The sequence below is a fragment of the Macaca thibetana genome, chromosome X, assembly GCF_024542745.1.
Source record: "Macaca thibetana thibetana isolate TM-01 chromosome X, ASM2454274v1, whole genome shotgun sequence".
Taxonomy (NCBI): domain Eukaryota; kingdom Metazoa; phylum Chordata; class Mammalia; order Primates; family Cercopithecidae; genus Macaca; species Macaca thibetana.
The window spans coordinates 143496790-143517836 of record NC_065598.1 but is presented as its reverse complement, the minus strand read 5'-3'; the positions used below and the strand labels follow the sequence as shown (position 1 = coordinate 143517836).

At 36.4% G+C, this 21047-nt stretch overlaps 1 protein-coding gene across 4 annotated transcripts in view; it reads right to left on the bottom strand.

The window, feature by feature from the left end:
- Positions 1 to 21047, bottom strand: part of AFF2 (ALF transcription elongation factor 2) — a 498347-nt gene that overhangs the window by 285344 nt on the left and 191956 nt on the right. The window contains exon 1 of one of the 4 annotated variants that reach the window (XM_050775183.1): positions 165 to 10496. The exons of the other annotated variants lie outside the window; for them this stretch is intronic. Coding sequence (XP_050631140.1) covers positions 165 to 215 — 51 coding nt within the window. The 5' untranslated portion in view covers positions 216 to 10496. Of the gene's footprint in view, positions 1 to 164; positions 10497 to 21047 lie in introns of those variants that run through there. 4 annotated transcript variants of the gene reach the window in all.

The following is a 21047-nucleotide window of genomic DNA, read 5'->3' as shown; positions in this document are numbered from 1 at the left end:
AATTTTACCTCTAAGGAACGGTATTTAAATCAGTGCTTTGGATATCCTTAAGTCAAAGGAAATACCTCACTGTGATCAAGGACTCATTTGTAAAGAGGGAGAAAAGCTACTTGTTAAGCCATTGACTGATTGTGGACCTTCAACAGCCAACTTATATTGCCTACCTTCATCCTGAAGAAGGACTGAAATGCTTGGTGCCTCCTTTTGAACTTCATGGATCAAGAAAGAGGGGTGCAGCATGTCTTTCATCTGGGATAGATAGATGGGCCACTGCAACCTTCCTCTGGGTTGCCACAACCAAAACTCACCTTAATATCCCAGACTGCCTAGCTTTACTGGCCCCAAAACTGTTGTGGAATCACCATGTGCTTTATTCTAGGTCACAATACATAAGCTAATTATGACATCATCTCAATTTAAACTCTGTTTTGTTAGCTTCCTCCATCTATTCTTAGACACCAGAGTACTCAAACTATCAAACAGTGTACATGGTAAATTGTGGGACACTGTAAACCATTACCTCATGAGAATAATTCAAAATACAGTTGGTTTTTATTTATCCATTCACTCAACCTAGCCTAACTAACTATGCTTCTACTGTGTGTATAGAGCGCTGCTCAGTGCCAGGGATACAGAGATGAATAAAACAGGTTTCCCTTTTCTCAAGGGGCTCAGAGACTGACTTCACATGTGTACTATCATAAAATAAAAAAAATATAAATATGCAAGCACACATAGAAGGAGAGAGGTTTTAGGTTTTCTTAATAACCGCTTTTATGTTTGATGACTAATAGTAATACTTTCTATTTATGAAATTGTACTTTTGAAAGCAGTTATATACCTTTGATTCATGTGAACCTCACAGTGACCCAGTTAGATAGGCAGGGACGATATCATTTCTAGCTTGAAGATAAAGAACCTGCAGCTGTGAGGTTAAGTGTCTTGCCCGAGGTTGTACAAATTATAAATACAAGTGCTGGGCCCCAAATCCTAGGCTTCTAGTCCTAGGTCCATTGCCCTTCCCAGTTCACATCATTGCCTCGCTCAATTATTTACAAGTATTTCTAAAAAGGAAATGATGACCCTATGCCCATTTTGTGGGGTCAGAGGAGACCTGGGAATGCAGTAGTGGATGATTATCTATGATTATGTTTTCTCCAAAAGCATCTGAGAACAGAGGGACATGATCTCTCTCTAAATAAATTCACTTTTTCTTTTGCATGTCTGTCTTATTTAATTTATTCTTACATAGATATTCACTGAAATAATATCCCTTTAAATTGCTGGGAACCTTAACCTTTCTTCACTGATGTTACAAAAGGTAAGTTTTGTCCTTTACATGAGATAAGGTGTTACTGAAAAATACATTCTACTCATAATATGTTTAAAACAACAACAACAACAACAACTAAGGGGAAGTATCATGTAAAGGAAACTTGTAGTCAAAGGAAATAACGTATGATTAAATTCTGGGCCTTGGGAAGTATCTGGAGTGATTTTTCTGCCTTTTCCCTTCTTCTTTTCCTCACCACTGCCAATACCATCATCACTGCAACTTTGGGCGGGTAACTAACTGTGGACAATTATAGCCAGTGGTGTCTGAAACAGCAGGTGAATGAGGAAGATCAAGGCTGCCTCTGTTCCTATTGCCCTTCCTTTACTCACATCCAGGCACATTGTCTCCTTCCTGTTCTCTGAACGCACGAGGCAATGCCCCTTCTTATGACCCTTTGAATGACTGCCCCTGCTACCTGGTATGTTTGTAGCTCAGATGGCACCTGTTCAGTGATACCCTACAAAATTGCACCCCAATTCTGCAATCCAGGTCCTCCTTGATCTGCTTTAATTTTTAAAATGTAGGTAACACTACAAGACATAAAATTAAACGTCAACCATTTTTAAGTGTGTAATTTAGTGGCATTAAGTACACTAACAACGTTAAGTGAACATCGCCACTGTCTGATTCTCAAACATTTTCATCACCCAAAAAGGGAAGCCTCTACATATTAAGCAGTTACTCAGTGTTCCCCATCCCCTAACCTCTGCTAACTGATAATCTGCTTTCTGTCTCTAGGGACTTGCCTATTTCTGAATGTTTTGTATTAATAAAATATGTGACATTTTGTTTTGAACCTCTTTCAGTTAGCCTAATGTTGTTATGGTTCATCTATGTTGTGGTATGTATTTGTACTTCATTCATTTGCATAGCTGAATAATATTCCACTGTATGGATAGACCATATTTTGTGTATTCATTTATCCATTGATGGAGATTTGAGACGTTTCCACTTTAGGGCTATTATGAATAATGCTATTATGAACATCTGCGTGCCATTTTTCTGTGTGGACATATGTTTTCAGTTCTCTTAAATGTATACCTAGGAGTGTAACTGTTGGGTCATATAATATCTTTATGTTTAACTTTTTGCAGAATTGTCAGACTGTTTTCCTTTTTTTCCTCTAGCACTTAGCATGCTTGAACATACTATACTTTCTTTATTGTGCTTATCATTTATTATCTGTCTCCTCCCTCCAAAATATAACCTCCACATGGGCAAGAATTTAGCATGCTGTGTTCCTTGATGGATCCCCGGTGTCTACAATAGTGTGTGGCACATAAGGGTGTCCAAGAACTATTTGTGAGAGAAAGAAGGAAGAGAGAGGCCACAAGAGGCATCTGTGGTGAGTGGGGAGAGCAAGTAGTAAGTCAGTATTCCTATGTAAGAGTATATATAGATAAGTTATCTGAGAGAGGGGCTCCCTGCATTTAGAAATCCCCCCTGATATGCAGTCTCAACACCTTGAGGTGTAATTCCTTGAGTAATTAAAACAAGACACTGTAGCAGAGCCATCCATAGTAAACTCAGAGAGAAAATGGCCTGCTACCCTGTATGCCGTGGGAAAATACATGTAAGACCAATAGTGACAAATCTAGCAACACTCCCCCAACCAAAGTAGTTCATATCACCTGAAATAAGAAGTTAAGGAAATAAGGAAGTTCATCTTACACTGGCATAGATTCTTCTATGAGAAGACATTTGTTTAAAATTAAGTTGTAGGGTCCAACGTTCTCTCTTTTGATGCTTCCATGGGGGTACTAGGAGTAGTATAGAAATGTGTTAAGTATAGCACTGTTTCCAACAGCTAAAAAACTGGAAACAACTTCAGTGTCCTCAAACAAGGGGATGGCACAATAAACAGTGCATTATTATATTTAATAGCATAGAATTTGGGACAGCTGGTCAAAGGATTGAGTTAAAGCCAGTAGATTACTATGACATATAGTTAGGTGAAAATAGCAACACTTACTACATATGTACACACAGACACACAAAGACACACACACACATATATGTATATATAACCATTTATGTAAAATGCACCTATGCAAAATAATATATATGGTGTGGTTGTGAATACACACACATACACACACAGAGAGAGACAGAGAGAGAGAGACAGAGACAGAGACAGAGAAATGATGCCTTGAAGGCACCAAATTCATAGCAGTTTTTACCTACAAAAGCAGGAGAAGGGACAAGAATTTCAGACAGAAGCAAAAGGGCACTTGAGGCTTGTCTGTAGTGCTTGTGTTTAATCATGTATTCCTGTATTCCTTGAGTAATTAAAACATTTTAAATGTATGGGATCATCATTTCCTGTGGGAAACCAGAGAAGATGAGTGTATTAAAACTTTGGGACCCCTAGAAAATTAGACTGCAAAGTAAGTGTATCTGAACTTGACTTGATTCTTAAGAAGTTGATTAAACAAATTCATAGCTATGCTGCTGACCAGTGAATTCATCCATTTGGATTCAACTCTATAAGTAGAATGCATTTGACCACAATTAAAACCTCATGGTTTCTCTTTGGACATATGTGTTCACATGGCCCCTGTCATCCTCATATTGGGATATGTGCAAGAGACTTCTCTGTGGTCTGCTCCCCATCATTAGAAGAGGTCAAGTCTGGCAGCGACAGGAGAGAGCTATGCTTGGGATCATCCAGGGCATACACACGTGTGTGTGTGTGCATGTTTGTGTGTGCCAGCGAGCACACACTAGTGGGAGTGGAATGGAGTACATACATGTGCTGATCTGGGGCTTTCTTGATGGATTACTTGCTGAACTTCTTACCCTTTGCCTGTACACCTAACTGGAAACTAAATCTACTGACATTAAAGGTGCTAGAAGAACATGCTTACTAATTGCTTGATAAGGAACATGCCTACATTTTTACAAATTGCTCGATAAGAAACTCAGATCACTTGCTGCTCTGCAAATATACTGTGTCCTTTCCCTTGTTAGCGCTTCTATCGACGTCATTTTCCCAGCCAGACTACCCTTCACCCTGGTGTTCAAGGTCTGCTGTTCAAGGTCCTGGGATACTTCCTTGAACCCCACCTCTGCAGTGACAGCATTCCGGGTTTTTCCTGGCAGACACCGTCAACTCATTTATGAACTTTCACTCTCCTCTTCCCTTTATTTTTGTTTCTCTGATTTCTGTCTTCAGCCTCATTTCCCACATCATCCAGACTTTAAACTACTTGATGGGAGGGACTGTGACCTACTTGGATCAGATCCTTGTACACAGTAGGTATATAGCAAATGTTTGTTCTCATATTTAGTCATTCTTTCAACAAATATGCAGTAAGCACTTACTCTGTCCAGCACTGTGATGGTTAACTTGATGTGTCAATCTGGCTAGGGATACAGAAGTGAATGAGACAAAGGAAGCTCCCGACATTCTGGAGATGACATCTTAGGAGGAAGGAGACTATCAACAGGCCATTGGCATAAAATTTTGGTTCTCAGTAGATTTTTTGTGTTGTAGCCATGGTATATACTTGTTCATTTTGAAGACACTGCACGACTTCCACAAAACACAGTACTGCACAGAGTAGGTACTCCAGGGGTACTGAATCTGACTGAAATAAACTAGCATTATTATTATCATACTCAACTATGCCAAAGCACTAAGTATAAACATGATGAACATACTGCAGTTCAGCCTTGAGTTTCAGAGTTTTCTATCTTAAAAAATAAGCATCATAAACTAAATCCACAACATAGGAATGCAAATATTAGTCTGAGATGGAAAACAAAGTCTAAAGGAGCACATTTTAATTAATTAGGGGGTAATCAATTATACATAAAAACACATACCCTAAATCTTACTTTAAAGAAATCGTTGGTATATTTTACATTCCTAGTACCACAAGCAATTTATCAAAAGTTTACATATTTCTTCAATCAAGATACAACATGTCAACAACTGCAGTTAAATGCATCATAGAAATGGAATGCTCTTGCAAAAGGTTTCATTAAGTTTAACATGATTTACAGAACTTAAGATACATTGCTGGGAGATTTTTGTAACGCTGCAGGAAGTACTCCAGGGATATCTTGACCCACTTGAAATTGTTTTAGCTGCACTGTTACCTGGGTCACAACTGATGGCAGCACATATCAGTTACATTGCAGTCATTTAAAACATGCTTGCATGCATCTGGTCATCGAAATATTCACTCTTTGCATTTTCATACCCTGAAAGAACCATTATAATGGAACTTCTTAAACAGACTAAAATTAAGTCATTTACCTCAGTAGGGCCCCTACAAGACATGCTACTAGGAAATATGCCCCTTAAGACTGCAAATGTCCCCTTCGTGCATTTCTGAGGAGGCCAATTTTTCAATCCTCTTTCTGCTTTCTTCCCAGTCTCTTTTATTTGAGAACTGACTACCTCACATTGATTTTTGGACTCAAGAGTCAATAACTAGGCAGCCTTTTCAAGTTTATTCCTGCCAACGGATAGAAGACATAGAGATGCCTATAATTAGGGTGACTGCAAGCAGTTTTGGAACATAATTTATTTTCAGAAATTTTGTATGTTTGGTGAAATAGAAAGTACTGGAAATCCTATACTGACGGCATTTTCTGTAAAATCTATTGCTAATTATTTAATCAGGGCACATTATGCATTCTTCACTGCAAGACCAACCTCCCCCACCACTGAAAGTGCTAGCCCTGAGACACGAGTTTTATAAAATTCCGTTATCGAAGTGTACCATATCATATCAAGAGAAATGATGAAATTTGATGCATTTCTATAACCACCAAAGTGCCATGCAAGGGTGCCTCATTCGTGCTGCTCAAAACCCTCCAATGACTCTCCATCTCACTTAGAGTAAAATTCAGGGCCCTTATAAATGGTCTGCAAAATGCTGCTCCAAGACCTGTTCTCTACCTACCCAAAACAGAAACAATCTTTCCCTCCCTGTCTCATCTGCTGCCATTCTACACTTTGAGTACTCTGCTCCAGCCTCTATGGCCTCTTTGTACTTTTCAGACATCCTTTGCACTTGCTGTTTCCCTTGCTTGGAAGGCTCTTCCCACACATAGTCCATGGCTTGCTTCCTCACCTCCTTCAAGTCTTTGTTCAAATGTCACATCAGTTAGGCCTCTCCTAACCACTCTTAGAAATTGAGCCCCTGAGCCATTTTCTAACATCCTCTCTGGTTTCATGATTTTAATAGCACTTGTCATCATCCTACATATTTTATATTTTACATACTTATTTTCATTATTCTCTGATACCCATCCGCCACCACTCCAAGGATGCAAGTTAGAAGACGGCAGAGTCCTGACTTGTTTTATTCATTATTATGTCCCTACAACCTAGAAAAGTGACCAGCACATAGTAGGTACACAATAAATGTTGCTGAATGCATGCATGGATGAATGAGTGTAAATGTACAACAGCCCCTCTCTTCAAATGAAACATTTCATTATATATTGTATTTCTGACATTTCATTGTATATTGAATTCATTGCATATTGAGTTTTATACTCATTAAAAACTATACTTAATAGCCTGTTTTTTATTCATTTTTGATTGAGGGAGGGGTTGCCAATCTTTCAGGGAAGGATTCCAAACCAAAGAGGCTATCTAGACAAAGAAACATATACTATGTCATCTTTTAAGATTTGTGTTGTTCTTGTCCCTAGGAAAAGTGACCTTCTTCACTGTCTTGAGGGGAGTGAATACAGATTTTTTTATATATGAAATTCTACTTTATAACTTTTGAAATGCAGTATAATGTTATTCTTTGAAAATCAGGGTTTTTCAGGAACTTAATCTTTAAATACAACACCTTGGGTTTGGCATACGGCAACATTCCCAAGGCACAAGAATTCTTAGTATTGAGGATAAACACAGACTCTATACTTCCAAATCCTATGTTTATCTCTTACATTGGAAAATTGAACAAACAGAATTAAATCCTGCCAAAATAACCTAAGACCACCCTTCCATGTGAAGATGGAGGCAGATGTGACTGCATGCTTTAAACCATTACTTGTATTAATGTCTGTTTATTGTGTGTGGATCACACCAGAGAGATGCTTCCCACCAATGCCCACAGACTACAGCACAGTATCGAGCTGAGCAACTACCACCACCACTATGAAAATCCAAAGGAGGAGATGAAGTAGGGAGTGAGTGAGGGAAGAAAGGCAGATACAAGACCATATGGCAGAGGGCTCTTAAACCACACAAAATATTCAGAAGAAAATATGGAACATATTTCTCTATCACAAGGCATGTGTTGAATGACACAGGACGGGCCTAGCACATAGTACTTTTTAAGCAGTACTAGTGCCTCAATACAATTGATGAAGTGCTTCCATTTAAAGTTATTAATTAGGACAATGACTTGAACTCAATAAAAGAAATATATTGGATAAAAAGAAAAGCGAGCCATATTGCCTTCATTAGCATAAAATCTTCCAGGTTCCCCAATACACTTTCCAAGGGGATTGAGGAGATGCCTCAATTTTAACCAAATTTTTATAGTTTTAGAGCAGGCATGGTTATGCATGAATTTCAGAATACATTTACTTGAAAATTCATTATATGAAACATTTATCCCATGAATAAATTAGAGACTCTGAAATACAGTGCAATAAAACTTTTGCTGCTAGAAGAATTTTTATAGGTGAAATAATGTGAAAATTAGTAACATCAAATACGATTCCTCTTAACCTAGACTAGTCCCACACACAATTATTTTGACATGGTCTGTCATACATAATAATGTAGATTTTCTAATAATGCTACAGAAAAGACTTGTAACAATTCTTATCAGAATTTAGAAATACATGATGAATCATTGGGTAAGAAAAATGGCAGTTTATCCATTTTACAAAATGAATTTTTTTCCAGAGCTGAATTGGATTCAAGCCTTTGTTCTCTGTTAGAAAAATGTTTAACTGTCATATATTCAAGCCAAGGAAAAACTATTCCACATTGAGAAAATTTCTTCATTCTTTATTTACTGAGTTGCTCTTGACTCTATACTTGGCAAATTAAGCATTTTAATGATAATATTTGACTATGGTTGGCACATTTAAACACATGGTAATGCAAGTAATTTAATCAGGTGTAATTTATTACAGAGAAAGGTTTCTAAGTAACTAAACAACATATGAAAATGGTGACCAGTAAGAGTATTAAAATGAGCTTAGTCCAGTCGCTATTTTTAAGACAGATAATTCTTACATTTCATCCAGTCAACTGACCTTGGCCCAACCTATGAAACTGGTAATATTTCACAGATTCAAAAAAATGTGAAATTTGCCTCCAAGGGCTATGACATATACATAGGGCAAATAAATCATGGTTTAAACTGAATTTAACAGAAAAAGAAACATAAACCCATTGTGCAAATTATCTACATGTGGTTAATGCTCTACTCTAACAAATTTTCCAAAAATCAACATATATTTTATTTCTCAATGTGTTTTATATTACAGACTTTTTGTTTCAGGTGACAAAAAAGTAAAATTTTGGAAATAGATAATGATGATGGTTATACAATATTGCAAATATACTTAATGCCACTGAATTGTACACTAAAAATGGTTAAAATGGTAAACTTGATGTTATATATGTTTTCCCACACGAATAAATATGTAATGCTATGTTATTTATAAAATCATAAGAATTTAAATGTTTCCATTTGTCTAAGCAGAAAGATGGAGAAGAAGCCTAGAAAAATTGTAAGTATTGCTCTCAAATCTATATTGCCTTTATGATGGATGGAAAGTGCTATCTAGGGAGGCAGAGAGGATGGGTGCAGAGAATCATCCATTTTGAAAGAGATCCATTTTATCACTGCATATGTTTTAAGAGCCTTATTTGTCTTCAGTTCTGTTGTGCCATTTTTTAATCCAAGTCAGTGATGCAATGAGAATAACTTGATCAATTTCATCACTAGTTGAATGCGTAATTTCTAATTGGAATCTTCCTCTTAGAAATTGTGTCTGGCCTTGGGCAATTTACTTTATTTAACAGGGACTCCATTTCCGAATCTGTTGAGTAAGGGATCTTTCCAGTTTAAATAGCCGATGACTATTCTAGGTTCTATGATCATCATCATTAAGTGATGATTTTTAGATTAAGTATTTATAGGTCACAAACCTATTCTTATACTGGGGCTTTCTCAATTTATACTAGGTTTATCATTGACTCAGGGCCATTAAGTACCTTTGAAAACCCCTCTAAAGAGAGTTTATCTTAAAACCCTACCTTCAAGCAGTTCAAGTATTACAATTCCCATTTTACAGGCCAGACAATTGAAGTGAGATAGGTAATAATGCCTTCCTGACTTCAGAGAACATGCAAACTTTGGAATAAGTATTCAATCCAGTTCTCCTGACCACTAGTATGCTACCCTTTCTACCATGCCACACTGTCTATGTTTGTGCACTTGCCTGCGAGTGTGTGTATATGTGTATTTCACAGTTCAAACAGCAAAGTCACTGTAAAAAGCAAATCCTCAACTATATACTTTATATTGTAATATTTATTGAATGATTACAATATATCATACACTACTCAAAGGATTTAACATGATTATATAATTTTATTCTTATACTGTAACTCCATGAGATAGGTACGATTATAATTTTGCAGAGGTGACAAATAACATATTGTGTTTTTCCCTTGGTGAGCACTCACATTAAACACACTAACTTATACATTCAATAAATTGACATTTCTTGTGTGCCAATGACTGTTCTAGGTGCCAAGAATGTATAAGAGACATCCTTAAAAATAATCATTCTAATCCTATCTTTTCCCATTCAAGTTAAAAGTGGTCAGGGAGGCAGTTAAATGACTGGCACATTTGGCAAGGCAGTCAATCCAAAATTTGACTAGTCCAGAAATTTTTTTTAGTATTTTATTGAATAAGTTTTATTCACAGAAAAATAAGCTTTAATCTACAATGAATGCCAGATTGTACAGCAGAAAGCAATTTTCTTAGTTTTCCATAATGATAGAAAGGTTCTTACTAAGTGAAAAAAGCCATAAAATTATATTCACAAATATAGTACTCTGTCTCAAAACATTTCACATGATTATTAGCAATACTAATACAAAGAGATCAGTCATTCCGTCAGGTTAAAGTATAATGGTAATGAAAAAAATGCAAAATCTAACATAAATTACATTAAAACCTTTGTTACATCAAATCAAAAATGCAAATTTCTTACTAAATACAGAAAAAAGGTAAAATATACAGTAATTTAAAATATCACATTAATGATGCAGAATAAGAAAGTGGTAAACTCCAAAAGTATATAGGCATATCTGCAAACTTAAGTCTTCAAAAATAGAATCTTACCACCCAAACATTAATGTAGCATTTGTCTAATTTTGTTTTGTTTTGTTTTGTTTTGTTTTTGAGACGGAGTCTCACTCTATCACCCAGGCTGGAGTGCGGTGGCATGATCTTGGCTCACTGCAACCTCCGTCTCCCAGGTTCAAGTGATTCTCCTGCCTCAGTCGCTCGAGTATCTGGGACTACATTTAAACAAACAAGTTGACCCATGAAATCTTGACCTGAAGTGATCCATTTTGCATCATATTACCATATTTCTAGTGACTGTAATATTTTCATTTCGATTAGAAGAAAGGCAAAGATTTAACCTCCTGGGGATTTTTTTGTTGTTTATATAGTTCCAACTGAGTTCAGCTGATCAAAGAATATGAGAATAAAGCTATTACTTGTAAGATTTACCTTTCACTTAGACCACAATGGTACATGTGAGTAGTTGTCTCTAATGGAGTGACAGGAGGCAGCTTAAATCTTTGATTTAGCTCTTTTTTATTCCATGACATAACTTTCTAGCATGTTTTAAATATCTCTAGGATAGTTAAAGTGCACAGTTCAGACTCTAATATGTGCATATTTGCAAACAAACTCATATGTAATATTCTGAAGATTTTTTAAAGATCCAATTACTAGAACATTTTGCAACAATGAGTGAGCAAGCATTAAAAAACAACAATTGAAATACTGGAGTACTAACAAGAACAATCCAACAATTGTGGCTGCAAGTTAATAGGGTTTAAAAGATTTAGGGGACTGCAGGGTAATTACAACAGTATGCTTTGTTCTTTTTATTTTATGTGCTTATTTTATATTTGTGATGAATCATTTGCAATTCTGTCCTCTAACATTACCACCATTGAAATTTGAGTGGCCACTCTTTCTGCATTTCTTTAAATATTAGCTATTCTTAGAATAAATGAGAGGCATTGCAAAATTCTAATGACGACATTGGATCAAAAGTAAAAGACTAATAGCATGATGCCACAGACAAGCCCAATTGCATGGATATATTGTAGTTCAAAGAAACATTGGTTTGGAAACTGGACAGATTTTTTAGTTTAAATCCTTTATTCTATGACCTCAAGCCAGATATTTAATCCCTTGGAGACTCAGTTTGAACATTAATAAAATTGGGATGATGATAACACCTGCTTCAAAGAATCACAAAAATCAAATGAAATGATGTATACAAAAAACTTAACACACTTTTTGGCAAATAAGAGATACTCAGTGTAAACCACCTTCCTTCCCCCAAATGACAAAAAAAAGAAAAAGAAATATATATCCATATATATATATATATATATATGGATATATATTTTATTTTCAGTTCTGTAGTGACATATTATTTTTCTATAAAGTGATAATATGCCTAATTACAAGATATAATTTCCAAACATGAAAGTTCCAAAAAGATTCTATTTTGGATAACTTAAAAAGATTACTACGTTAATGCCTACAATACACAGATTTTAGTCTCTACAATGAATAGATAAAACTGAATAAAAGATATCTCTGTACAAATACAGCAAGCAGAATGATTTCAACTCCTCAAAGATATGTATTTAGGGCAACATTAGAGCTTACCATGTTCCCATCCCTACAAATGATAATTAGATGGTGTCTCTGTATATTCACATTCTATTTTGACAGTCTTCTAACAGTCTAGATTCTTCCAATTTGCAAATCAGAGCTATTGTTATGAAACTAAAACTGAAGTAAAAACTAGAACAGATCACAACTTTCCAAAATAAATTCAAACCATTCAACCTAGTAAATGGGTCCAAAGCCATTACTATGAGTACAAGTGACTCTGATAAGCTATGTCTACACGGTGAAAGACAAGACATAATCTCTGCCCTCAAAAGAAATGATAGACTACTGAAAGAAGCAGCTTGGCTCTAACAACGGACAGGATGAAAGAATGGTATCTATCCTAAAAAGATAATCTTCTGTTTAGGCATAACTCAGACAAAATATTTGCAGACGATGACTTTTTTAATTGGCCAATGATTTTTCCCTACTACACTCAAATATGAGTTGCATTTATGAACTATGGAACACCCTTGCAAATGGTCAGTAGAGCTGAAATTGGGGCCTAGGAAGCCATACGCATTTCAAGTGATTGCTCTCTCATTTTATTCCAAGCCTCAAAGAAAGAGCATCTTCATATTCCAGTGCGGGCTATCACATCAACATACCCTCTTGATCCTAATCTGAACATTTTTGGTCTGGAAAAGGAATCACACAGGTACTTAAATGTATCTGGGACAACTCTAATAAAGTGAAGGCATTACAGGAGTGGAAGTGTGTGTCATGAATGTCGTATGACAGGTGAGCTTTCTCAAAGTTTTAAATAGCTGGGTTTACCATGGCAGATAGCTTTTTGGCAATAGTGATACTGGTGGATTCAATGGCAGGAGAACCCTTGACAGAAGCTATAAAGAGTTCCTCTGGCCTACAGTTCTATCGCTCCATATGCAAAGGTGAATCACTTGTTTTCTTGCTGAATGGACAGGTTCCCAAATGGCAGACATCATGTCCATATAGTTTCCTAGGAAGAACTATAGCTAGAATGGCTACCAGAAGCACCCACCTCTGAAAGTGCAATTTTAATGCAAAGCTCTGAGAAACAAGATTTTGGAGTTAATTACTGGAGAGCACAAATGTTTCTTGCACTGGAGTGAAGGGAGTGACATCAGAAGCTAGAATAAATAAGTTAAGGGGTTGATTGACAGAGGATCAAAATGTACAACTAAAACTTAAGTTCACAAATATTTTATGAGATGATAAGGTGGTGGGCCCCTCTCAAATGTATAGAGCCCCAGGATTGCATAGTTAGAAGGATCTCCTAATTCTGCAAATGTATAGAGTCCCAGGATTGCATAGTTAGAAGGATCTCTTAATTGTAGACCTCTAGTTGATGAGGATCCTCAACTCATACTTGACTCCTTTATGAATCATCCCTTCTCAAGGGCTTCTCTAACTTCTATTTACACACTTTCTATGACAGAAAACTCATACTTCTTCTAACTCAAGATAAGGCATACATTATTGACCACTCAGCCAAAACTGGCCTTCCTGAAGTTTTCATCAGTTGATGGAGACTTCATTCCTTACAGCCACATAGAACAAGCCATATTCTTCTTCCTTTCCATTCAACAGACTGTCAGATATATGATGAAAACTCTGTTGTTCCCTAAGTTATCTGACTTGGCTTCACATGAAAAAGCTCAAAGTCCTCTCCTCACATTCCTCTTAACTCATTCCAGTTTATGATGCCTTTAACTGTGGCACCCAGTCCTCAGTGAAACTCCTGTGGCACAGTCTTAACAGTATAGAGTCAACTGCAATGTGATCACTGCCCTTTTGGAAAATAATACACTTTCTCCTGGCTAAGAGTCTGTTTGCTGTTTGATCACTACAGCCCATGTTAATCACTAAGAAGTGTACTGCTTCTGCTATGAGGTCTTGACTGTGGCACCTTGATCTTGTGCAATTATATACTTGGATTCCATTTGATTCCAGTTGACTTGATTCACAAACATTTATGATGTACTCACTGTGTAAATGATACTGTGTTGGGGAGTGGGGATACCATGAAGAATATAATAAACGATCTATTCAGGGAATACACATTATAGAAGAAAAGGCAGAAGTATCATAATAAAAATTGAAGTGGGATATATGTTATGATTAAAATATTTAAAAGATCCAAAGACGAATGCATCATAAATTGGTAAACTGTCAGGCAGTCCTGGATTGGCTGTTGAAGGTAGGGTTTTGAACTTGGGTGCCTGTGTGAAACAAATTATGTTATAAAAGAAGATGGGGGCTGGGCACAGTAGCTTGTGCTTCTAATCTCAGTACTTTGGGAGGCCAAGGTGGGAGGATTGCTTGAGGTCAGGAGTTGGAGCCCAGCTTGGGCAACATAGTGAGATCCTCATCTCTACAAATAATAATAATAATTATATATATATATATACACACACACACACATACACACACACACACGTGTATATATATATGTATATATATAGGCCGGGTGTGGTGGCTCACACCTGTAATCCCAGCACTTTGGGAGGCCAAGGTGGGTGGATTGCCTGAGGTCAGGAGTTCAAGACCAGCCTGGCTAACATGATGAAACCCCATCTCTACTAAAAATACAAAAATTAGCCGGGTGTGGTGGCTCACACCTGTAGTCCCAGCTACTCGGGAGGCTGAGGTAGGAGAATTGTTCAACCTGGGAAGTGGAGGTTGCAGTGAGCTGAGATCATGCCACTGCACTCCAGTCTGCACATCAGGGCAAGACTCTGTCTCAAAAAAAAAAAATATATATATATATATATATATATATATATATATATATATGATTTCCAGTACTTCCTATTTCACACAACATACAAAATTTCTGAAAATAAATTATGTTCCAAAACCACTTGCAGTCAGCCTAATTATAGGCATAAATATATATATATATATAAAATTTATAATATATTATACATATATATTAGCCGGGTGTGGTGGCATGCACCTGTAGTCCCAGTTATTTGGGAGGCTGAGGTGCAAGGATAATTTGAACCCAGGAAGTCGAGGTCCAGGCTGCACTGAGCCATGATTGTGCCATTGCACTCCAGCCTGGGCAACAGAGCAAGATCCTGTCTCAATAAAAAAGAAGATGGAGTTCTATCTTTCTGGCCTATTTAAGGTTCCATTAATAACTATAACTAATAAGTGAAACTCTTAAGAATAAAACAAGTGGGTTTTTTAGTATGTGTGGGGTATCCAGGTGAAAATATAAAATAAAGTTAGAAATCTGAGTGTGGACGGGAGATATGATTTGGGAAGGACTAGCAAGAAGAGGTTAGAGGAAAAGGCTGTGAACCATACAGTGAGCTCTATTAAATTCTATTACCTTAGAATCAACCATTGATATTTTGTCTGTTCCACTGCATCAGTAATTCTAAAGCAATAAATTTACTCTCAAAAACTCTGAACAAAAACTAAATTTCTAAATCCATGACTCACCCAGAATAAACCTACTGTTTTAATATTCAAGTTTAATGTACCTTGGGGGATCCATATAAATCAGACAATCATTTTTCCTGGGATATACACACACCTGCAACGTGGGAAACAGATATTATTTTTAAAAGAATCATTTGCCATGACACCTGTTAGCAGTTCATGAATGGGAGAAATGGTTCATGTTTAATGAGGATTTCGAAAAAGAAAACAAATTATAATTTGAGTATCTTGGTCCAGGCTTGGCATTCCTTTGTCTTTATGGCCCTGTGATATGAAAATAACTTTTGTATGTAATTTATTCCTGAAATTAGAAGATTGCAGTTGATATTAGAGTGGAGAATCACCACATTGTTAAAGGTAACAGGAAATGCTGACGGTAGGATAGAGAGGTCTAAATGCCTTGACACTATGCCTTTATTAAACATACTTTTATATGTACTTTTGTCTGTTCTGGTCCCTCTAATTCTTTGTCTCTTCTGGCTGGCTTTACTATAAGATAAAACAACTGAATCAAATACTCTATTATAAATATTGCCAGATTTCAACCTCGATTTTCTTCCTGAGCTTAATAGGCAAAGAGTTTCAATGAGCTTGTTCACTTTTCGAAGTGAGTCTAAAGGGGCTTGTTTACCCAAAATCTAATCTCGAGCAAACAGTTCACTGTAGCTGTACAAACAAGCTAAAATCATAATCGTATGCTATTGTTTCTCAACAATCTGAAGCTTTGATGCAGACTGTCTGACCTTTCCAGTATAATTGGATATGAAGCCACTTTTGTTTAAAATGCCCTAGGAAGATTCATCACTAATCATATGGGCTTGAACTGCAATGTTAGGTAATTCTACTGGTTAGGTTTCACTTAAGTGTAGAAGTGACTCATAGGAATCCCCTGTTCAGAAATGACAGATCAGCCTAGTTTGGAGATATCAAGAGGGGCTTTTTCATGGGACACTCCTGACAGCACTAAATATTCATTCACTTGGTGAAGGGAACCACCTGTGCCTGATTGCAGCACTGAAGGAACAGATAAAGCACTAAGAAAAGACAAGAACAAATGAGGGCTCGGTATGGTGGCATTTACCAAAAAAGATAAACAGTGCATAAAAACTTACCTGGAAATGGCATTTCTTTTCTTTTCCTCCTCACCAATGTCTCTTTAACGCCATTTGCACCACATTGTTCCCAGTTATCAACAATGGACGCCATTCAAATGGAGCTGCCATTACTCAATATTTCTGACAAGGACCAAGTAAAGTTTCCTATTTGCAAGCCATGTAGTTAAACAATTTTAAGTATGAGAAATTTTAGTTAGGAGTTTTAGATTTTTAGAAATGAACTATAGTTATGGGAGAATCCATCAACCAATTCTAGAGCGGAATTGAAGTAAAATTATAGTAGAAAATACATAAAAAATGTGACATCCACATGGATACCAAATGAATCCATTATATTAAGTACTTTTCCAGTAATAGCTAATGAATTCACAATAATGGCACACTTAAGATCAAATGAAACCTAAAAATATAAATGTCAAAATATCTATACATGGTTCACACTTGTAATTTACCTTTTCAGTGCACAGCAAATACAATGTCAAAATGCTTCAATGTTCAGAATTTTAGTTTAATACTGTTCACTTGTAAATTGGGTTTGATGATTATAAATGGAGTTTTATGTAAATCAGAGAGACAGATGATAAATTTCATGGGTTGGTCATGGCAGATATGGCAAATTTCACAGTAAGTTACAGACTAATTCACAGACATACAACCACAAATAAAATCAATTTAACTAAGTAAATTACACTTTAGAGTTAAAACTGAGTGTGTGAGTGTACCACAATGTGTTCCCAATAAAGATGCACTGAAAACTACATTCTAAAGCAATGAGTCTAGAAAAATTGTTCTTCAGGAGACTAATGCTATTCTGTAGAGTATTAAAATAATTTCAAAATTTTGTTCCTATTTTTGAACATCCAAAATCGTGGGTAATGGTTGCAAATAATGGTTATATTTTCAATGCAGATTCTTCTGGGATTAGCTTTCCTCATTTGGACATTATATAAATTCCCTGAAAGTTTTGTCATTTATCATGGCAATGAATTCTAGAACAATCAACATATTTTTCTTATCTATGAAGGAATGAATATCAGAACAGATGGAGGACCCTATATGATTCTTTAAAGTGCCATTTTTAAAAAGCATTTTAAATGTTAAAACTAGTGAGTGTTCCACCAGGTGTTGAGAGATGGGTCAAATATTTTCCACACATAAACTTGTGCTCATCAAAATACTTACTAGCACATCACTTAGAACACAATTTTGTCTGCGAAAAACCACTTTTCTCTAAACCTAGGAGGTCTATTTCAATATTATGGACACGATATAATTGTTCCTGCTAGCATTACAGATTTTTACACAGCTGAGTGGAATCCACCAAGGCAATTTACCATAATGGTGTAAACACAGACACACACACACACACACTCTCTCTCTCTCTCCTCATACCTACCAAAAAGTTATCACAGAATACAAAGGGCAAGGGCCCCAAATTATAAACTGAAATTTTATTAGGGGGATTCTAGTTAATTTTAAGCCTTATAATCTCTAAGAGCTAGAAAGATTTCCAGCCACAGAAGACATTTTGACAGGATATTAGTTTGCCAATTAAATTCTCAGGAGTATAGCAATAGAGTAGGGCTAAATACAGATAATATAATTTGGCCTGTTGTTTGCAAAGCAGTAAATTAGAATCTTGAAAAATAATTGAGTCTACAGATGTTCTTTCTAAACAACAACAGCAACAACAATTTTTAATGCTTTTCTATAGTTATATTCCAAAACACCCGTTATTAACTTCTTCCCGGAAGCATCTGCAAAAAGCCAAGGACAGAAGAGTTTATTGGAAAGAACATATCAGGGGAGGGGGGCTTGTGGAGGATGAAGTGCTTCAGTGTCAGGACTGAGGCTCTTTTAGAAACATGGTGGGCACTACAGAATAGAACCCCCCTGCCCATCGCCCCCCCCCCCCCCCCCCACCCCAACACACACACACTTCAACAGTTCTCCCTTCCTTTGGATCAATACGGGGCTCAAATACTCCCTTGGGTAACTCCACCACTTCAGGTGCCTGGCACATTTAATTAAGCTAAGTGGAACAAGAGCCTGCCCCGGGAGTCAGCCAGATTGCCTGGTCCTGTTGCAGGGAAGGCTGGTTTGAACAGAGCATCAGGAAGTTGAGATTTGGCAACTTTTCAGTTCATCTGCTCAATGAAAGTGGCCAAGGTAGATTATTTTTTGTCTGAATTATCAAGTTTGGCTGTCTCCGTTGTTGAAATGACCCTGGTAATTGCCACATCTCCATTTCACCAGTCTCCACAACCCAAATATGTCACTGATATTTTGAGAATCACATCACATATCCTGACAGTTTCCCCATTTCTTAAATAGGATGAACAGTGCCTGAAATCACATCCCATTTGTAAAGCGATATGTAACCTTTAGGTGAAATGCATAAGTTACTGTGTGCTTAAGCTTTTTAAAAGAAAATACAATGGCCCAAAACAATATAAATAAAATTTAACATTAAAACTTTGACATTTTATCAGATATACTTATACTTGCTCTTTATTTTGGCCTTCCTTAGAATTACTGCCTGGTTTTTAAGCACTCTTATTGAGTATGCTGCTATCCAAAGGAAACATATGGCAAGTAAAAATTCAAAGACAGGGGCCTATCAGTTTTCTAGCTGTGGTGTCTATTCTGGCAGCTTATCTAAGGACCAACTGTGGCTTTAACTGAGGTAAATTTCTAGAAACTGATTTTCCTCCTTCAAAGACCTAAATACAGAGCCTGAGTGAAAGTTCATCATTATCTACCAAGAGTCCTGACTTTCCCTACCATATAGACCTTCATCTGACTTTGCTATGACAGCACTTGCCCTCTAGATAGGTGTATTCCATGCTCTCCAAAGTATCAGCACCACCCAGATGGCATTATAGATGCTATTTTCAAATCTCACCCCTACATTTTCCTTGACTGCTCTAAACACTATTTGTCATTATCGTAGCAGCTTACTCTAAACCAGAGGATATAAATGTGTCTGGAATCTGACTGGCAGGGGCGTCATAAACAGTACAGACTGAGTGTATGTGTGTATGCATGCATGTGCATGTATACATATGCACACTTACATATGCATGTAAGCACACACATTGCACATACAAAATGTGTATTTCTTTTGTTTCTTCTTTCTTTCTTTCTTCTTCTCTCTGTGGAGAAGCACAAATACATTTTTCCCATGATAAAAAGCCAGGACTGACTCCCGTCAATCAAGCCCTGTCTTCCCTGTTAATCTCTTCCCACACTGTAGTCAGCTACTATACAAACTCCTTAAATGTTTACTAGAATTATGGCATAACCACTCCAACAGAAACAGTGTATCATATAGATTTAAATAGTGGAATATCAGAAGTTCAGATCCAAATAATTTTACACATTCTACAGCAACCTGGGTTATTAGGATTTTCTCACTTTAATCAATTGCTGTCAATTGATCTTTCTTACTGCAAAATAAAGCACAAGACTTCATAAAACGCATGTCTGCTTACCCTGGTATTAAAGAAGTTCAGCCCTATATCAAGTATAAAATCTAGGCTAACATAAAATACAGAAAGAAAAAAAGAAACACTAGAACTCAGAGTGGATCCCACTGCTTCAGCTGCACATTTTGTTTTATTTATATCTTAAGAGGGGAAACACATCTGTAAACATTTTCAAAGTTTAAAACACAATGCAGAGGGACTGGCTATATTATTATCTATTCAGAGCACGCAGTTTAACATTTGTTTATGCAAACCATATAATTGGAAACTGTGTCCATTTTCTGCTTGTGCTAAGTATTCTGTGTATAAATACTTTTTCATAGTAGATAAATAGGGTTTTTATTTAGGTCTTATCACCTTCATATTACATATTCATTGATTTCTAAACTGCCTTAAACAGCTCTGTAGCTGGGAAACATTATGAATTCAGCTTTGGCACCTTGGTATTAAATTTGCATAGCAGGTCACGCGTCGCTTGACATACATGCAAAATTGCACTGCGGCTATTTTATTACAAGCCACAAAAGATATTCAGAAACTGCATACAGCATCAAAAATAAATTAAAATGGATCAAAGACCCAATAGGAAGCCACTTTTTATAGTTTTGTGATGCCTAAAGCCATTTAGATGTTCTAGTCAATAAACAAAAGTTAGACTAACAATTTTGAGTCTTCCTGGTTTTATATTCTAATTACCAAAGGTTAACACGATTTTTAAAATGAAATCAGGACTGAC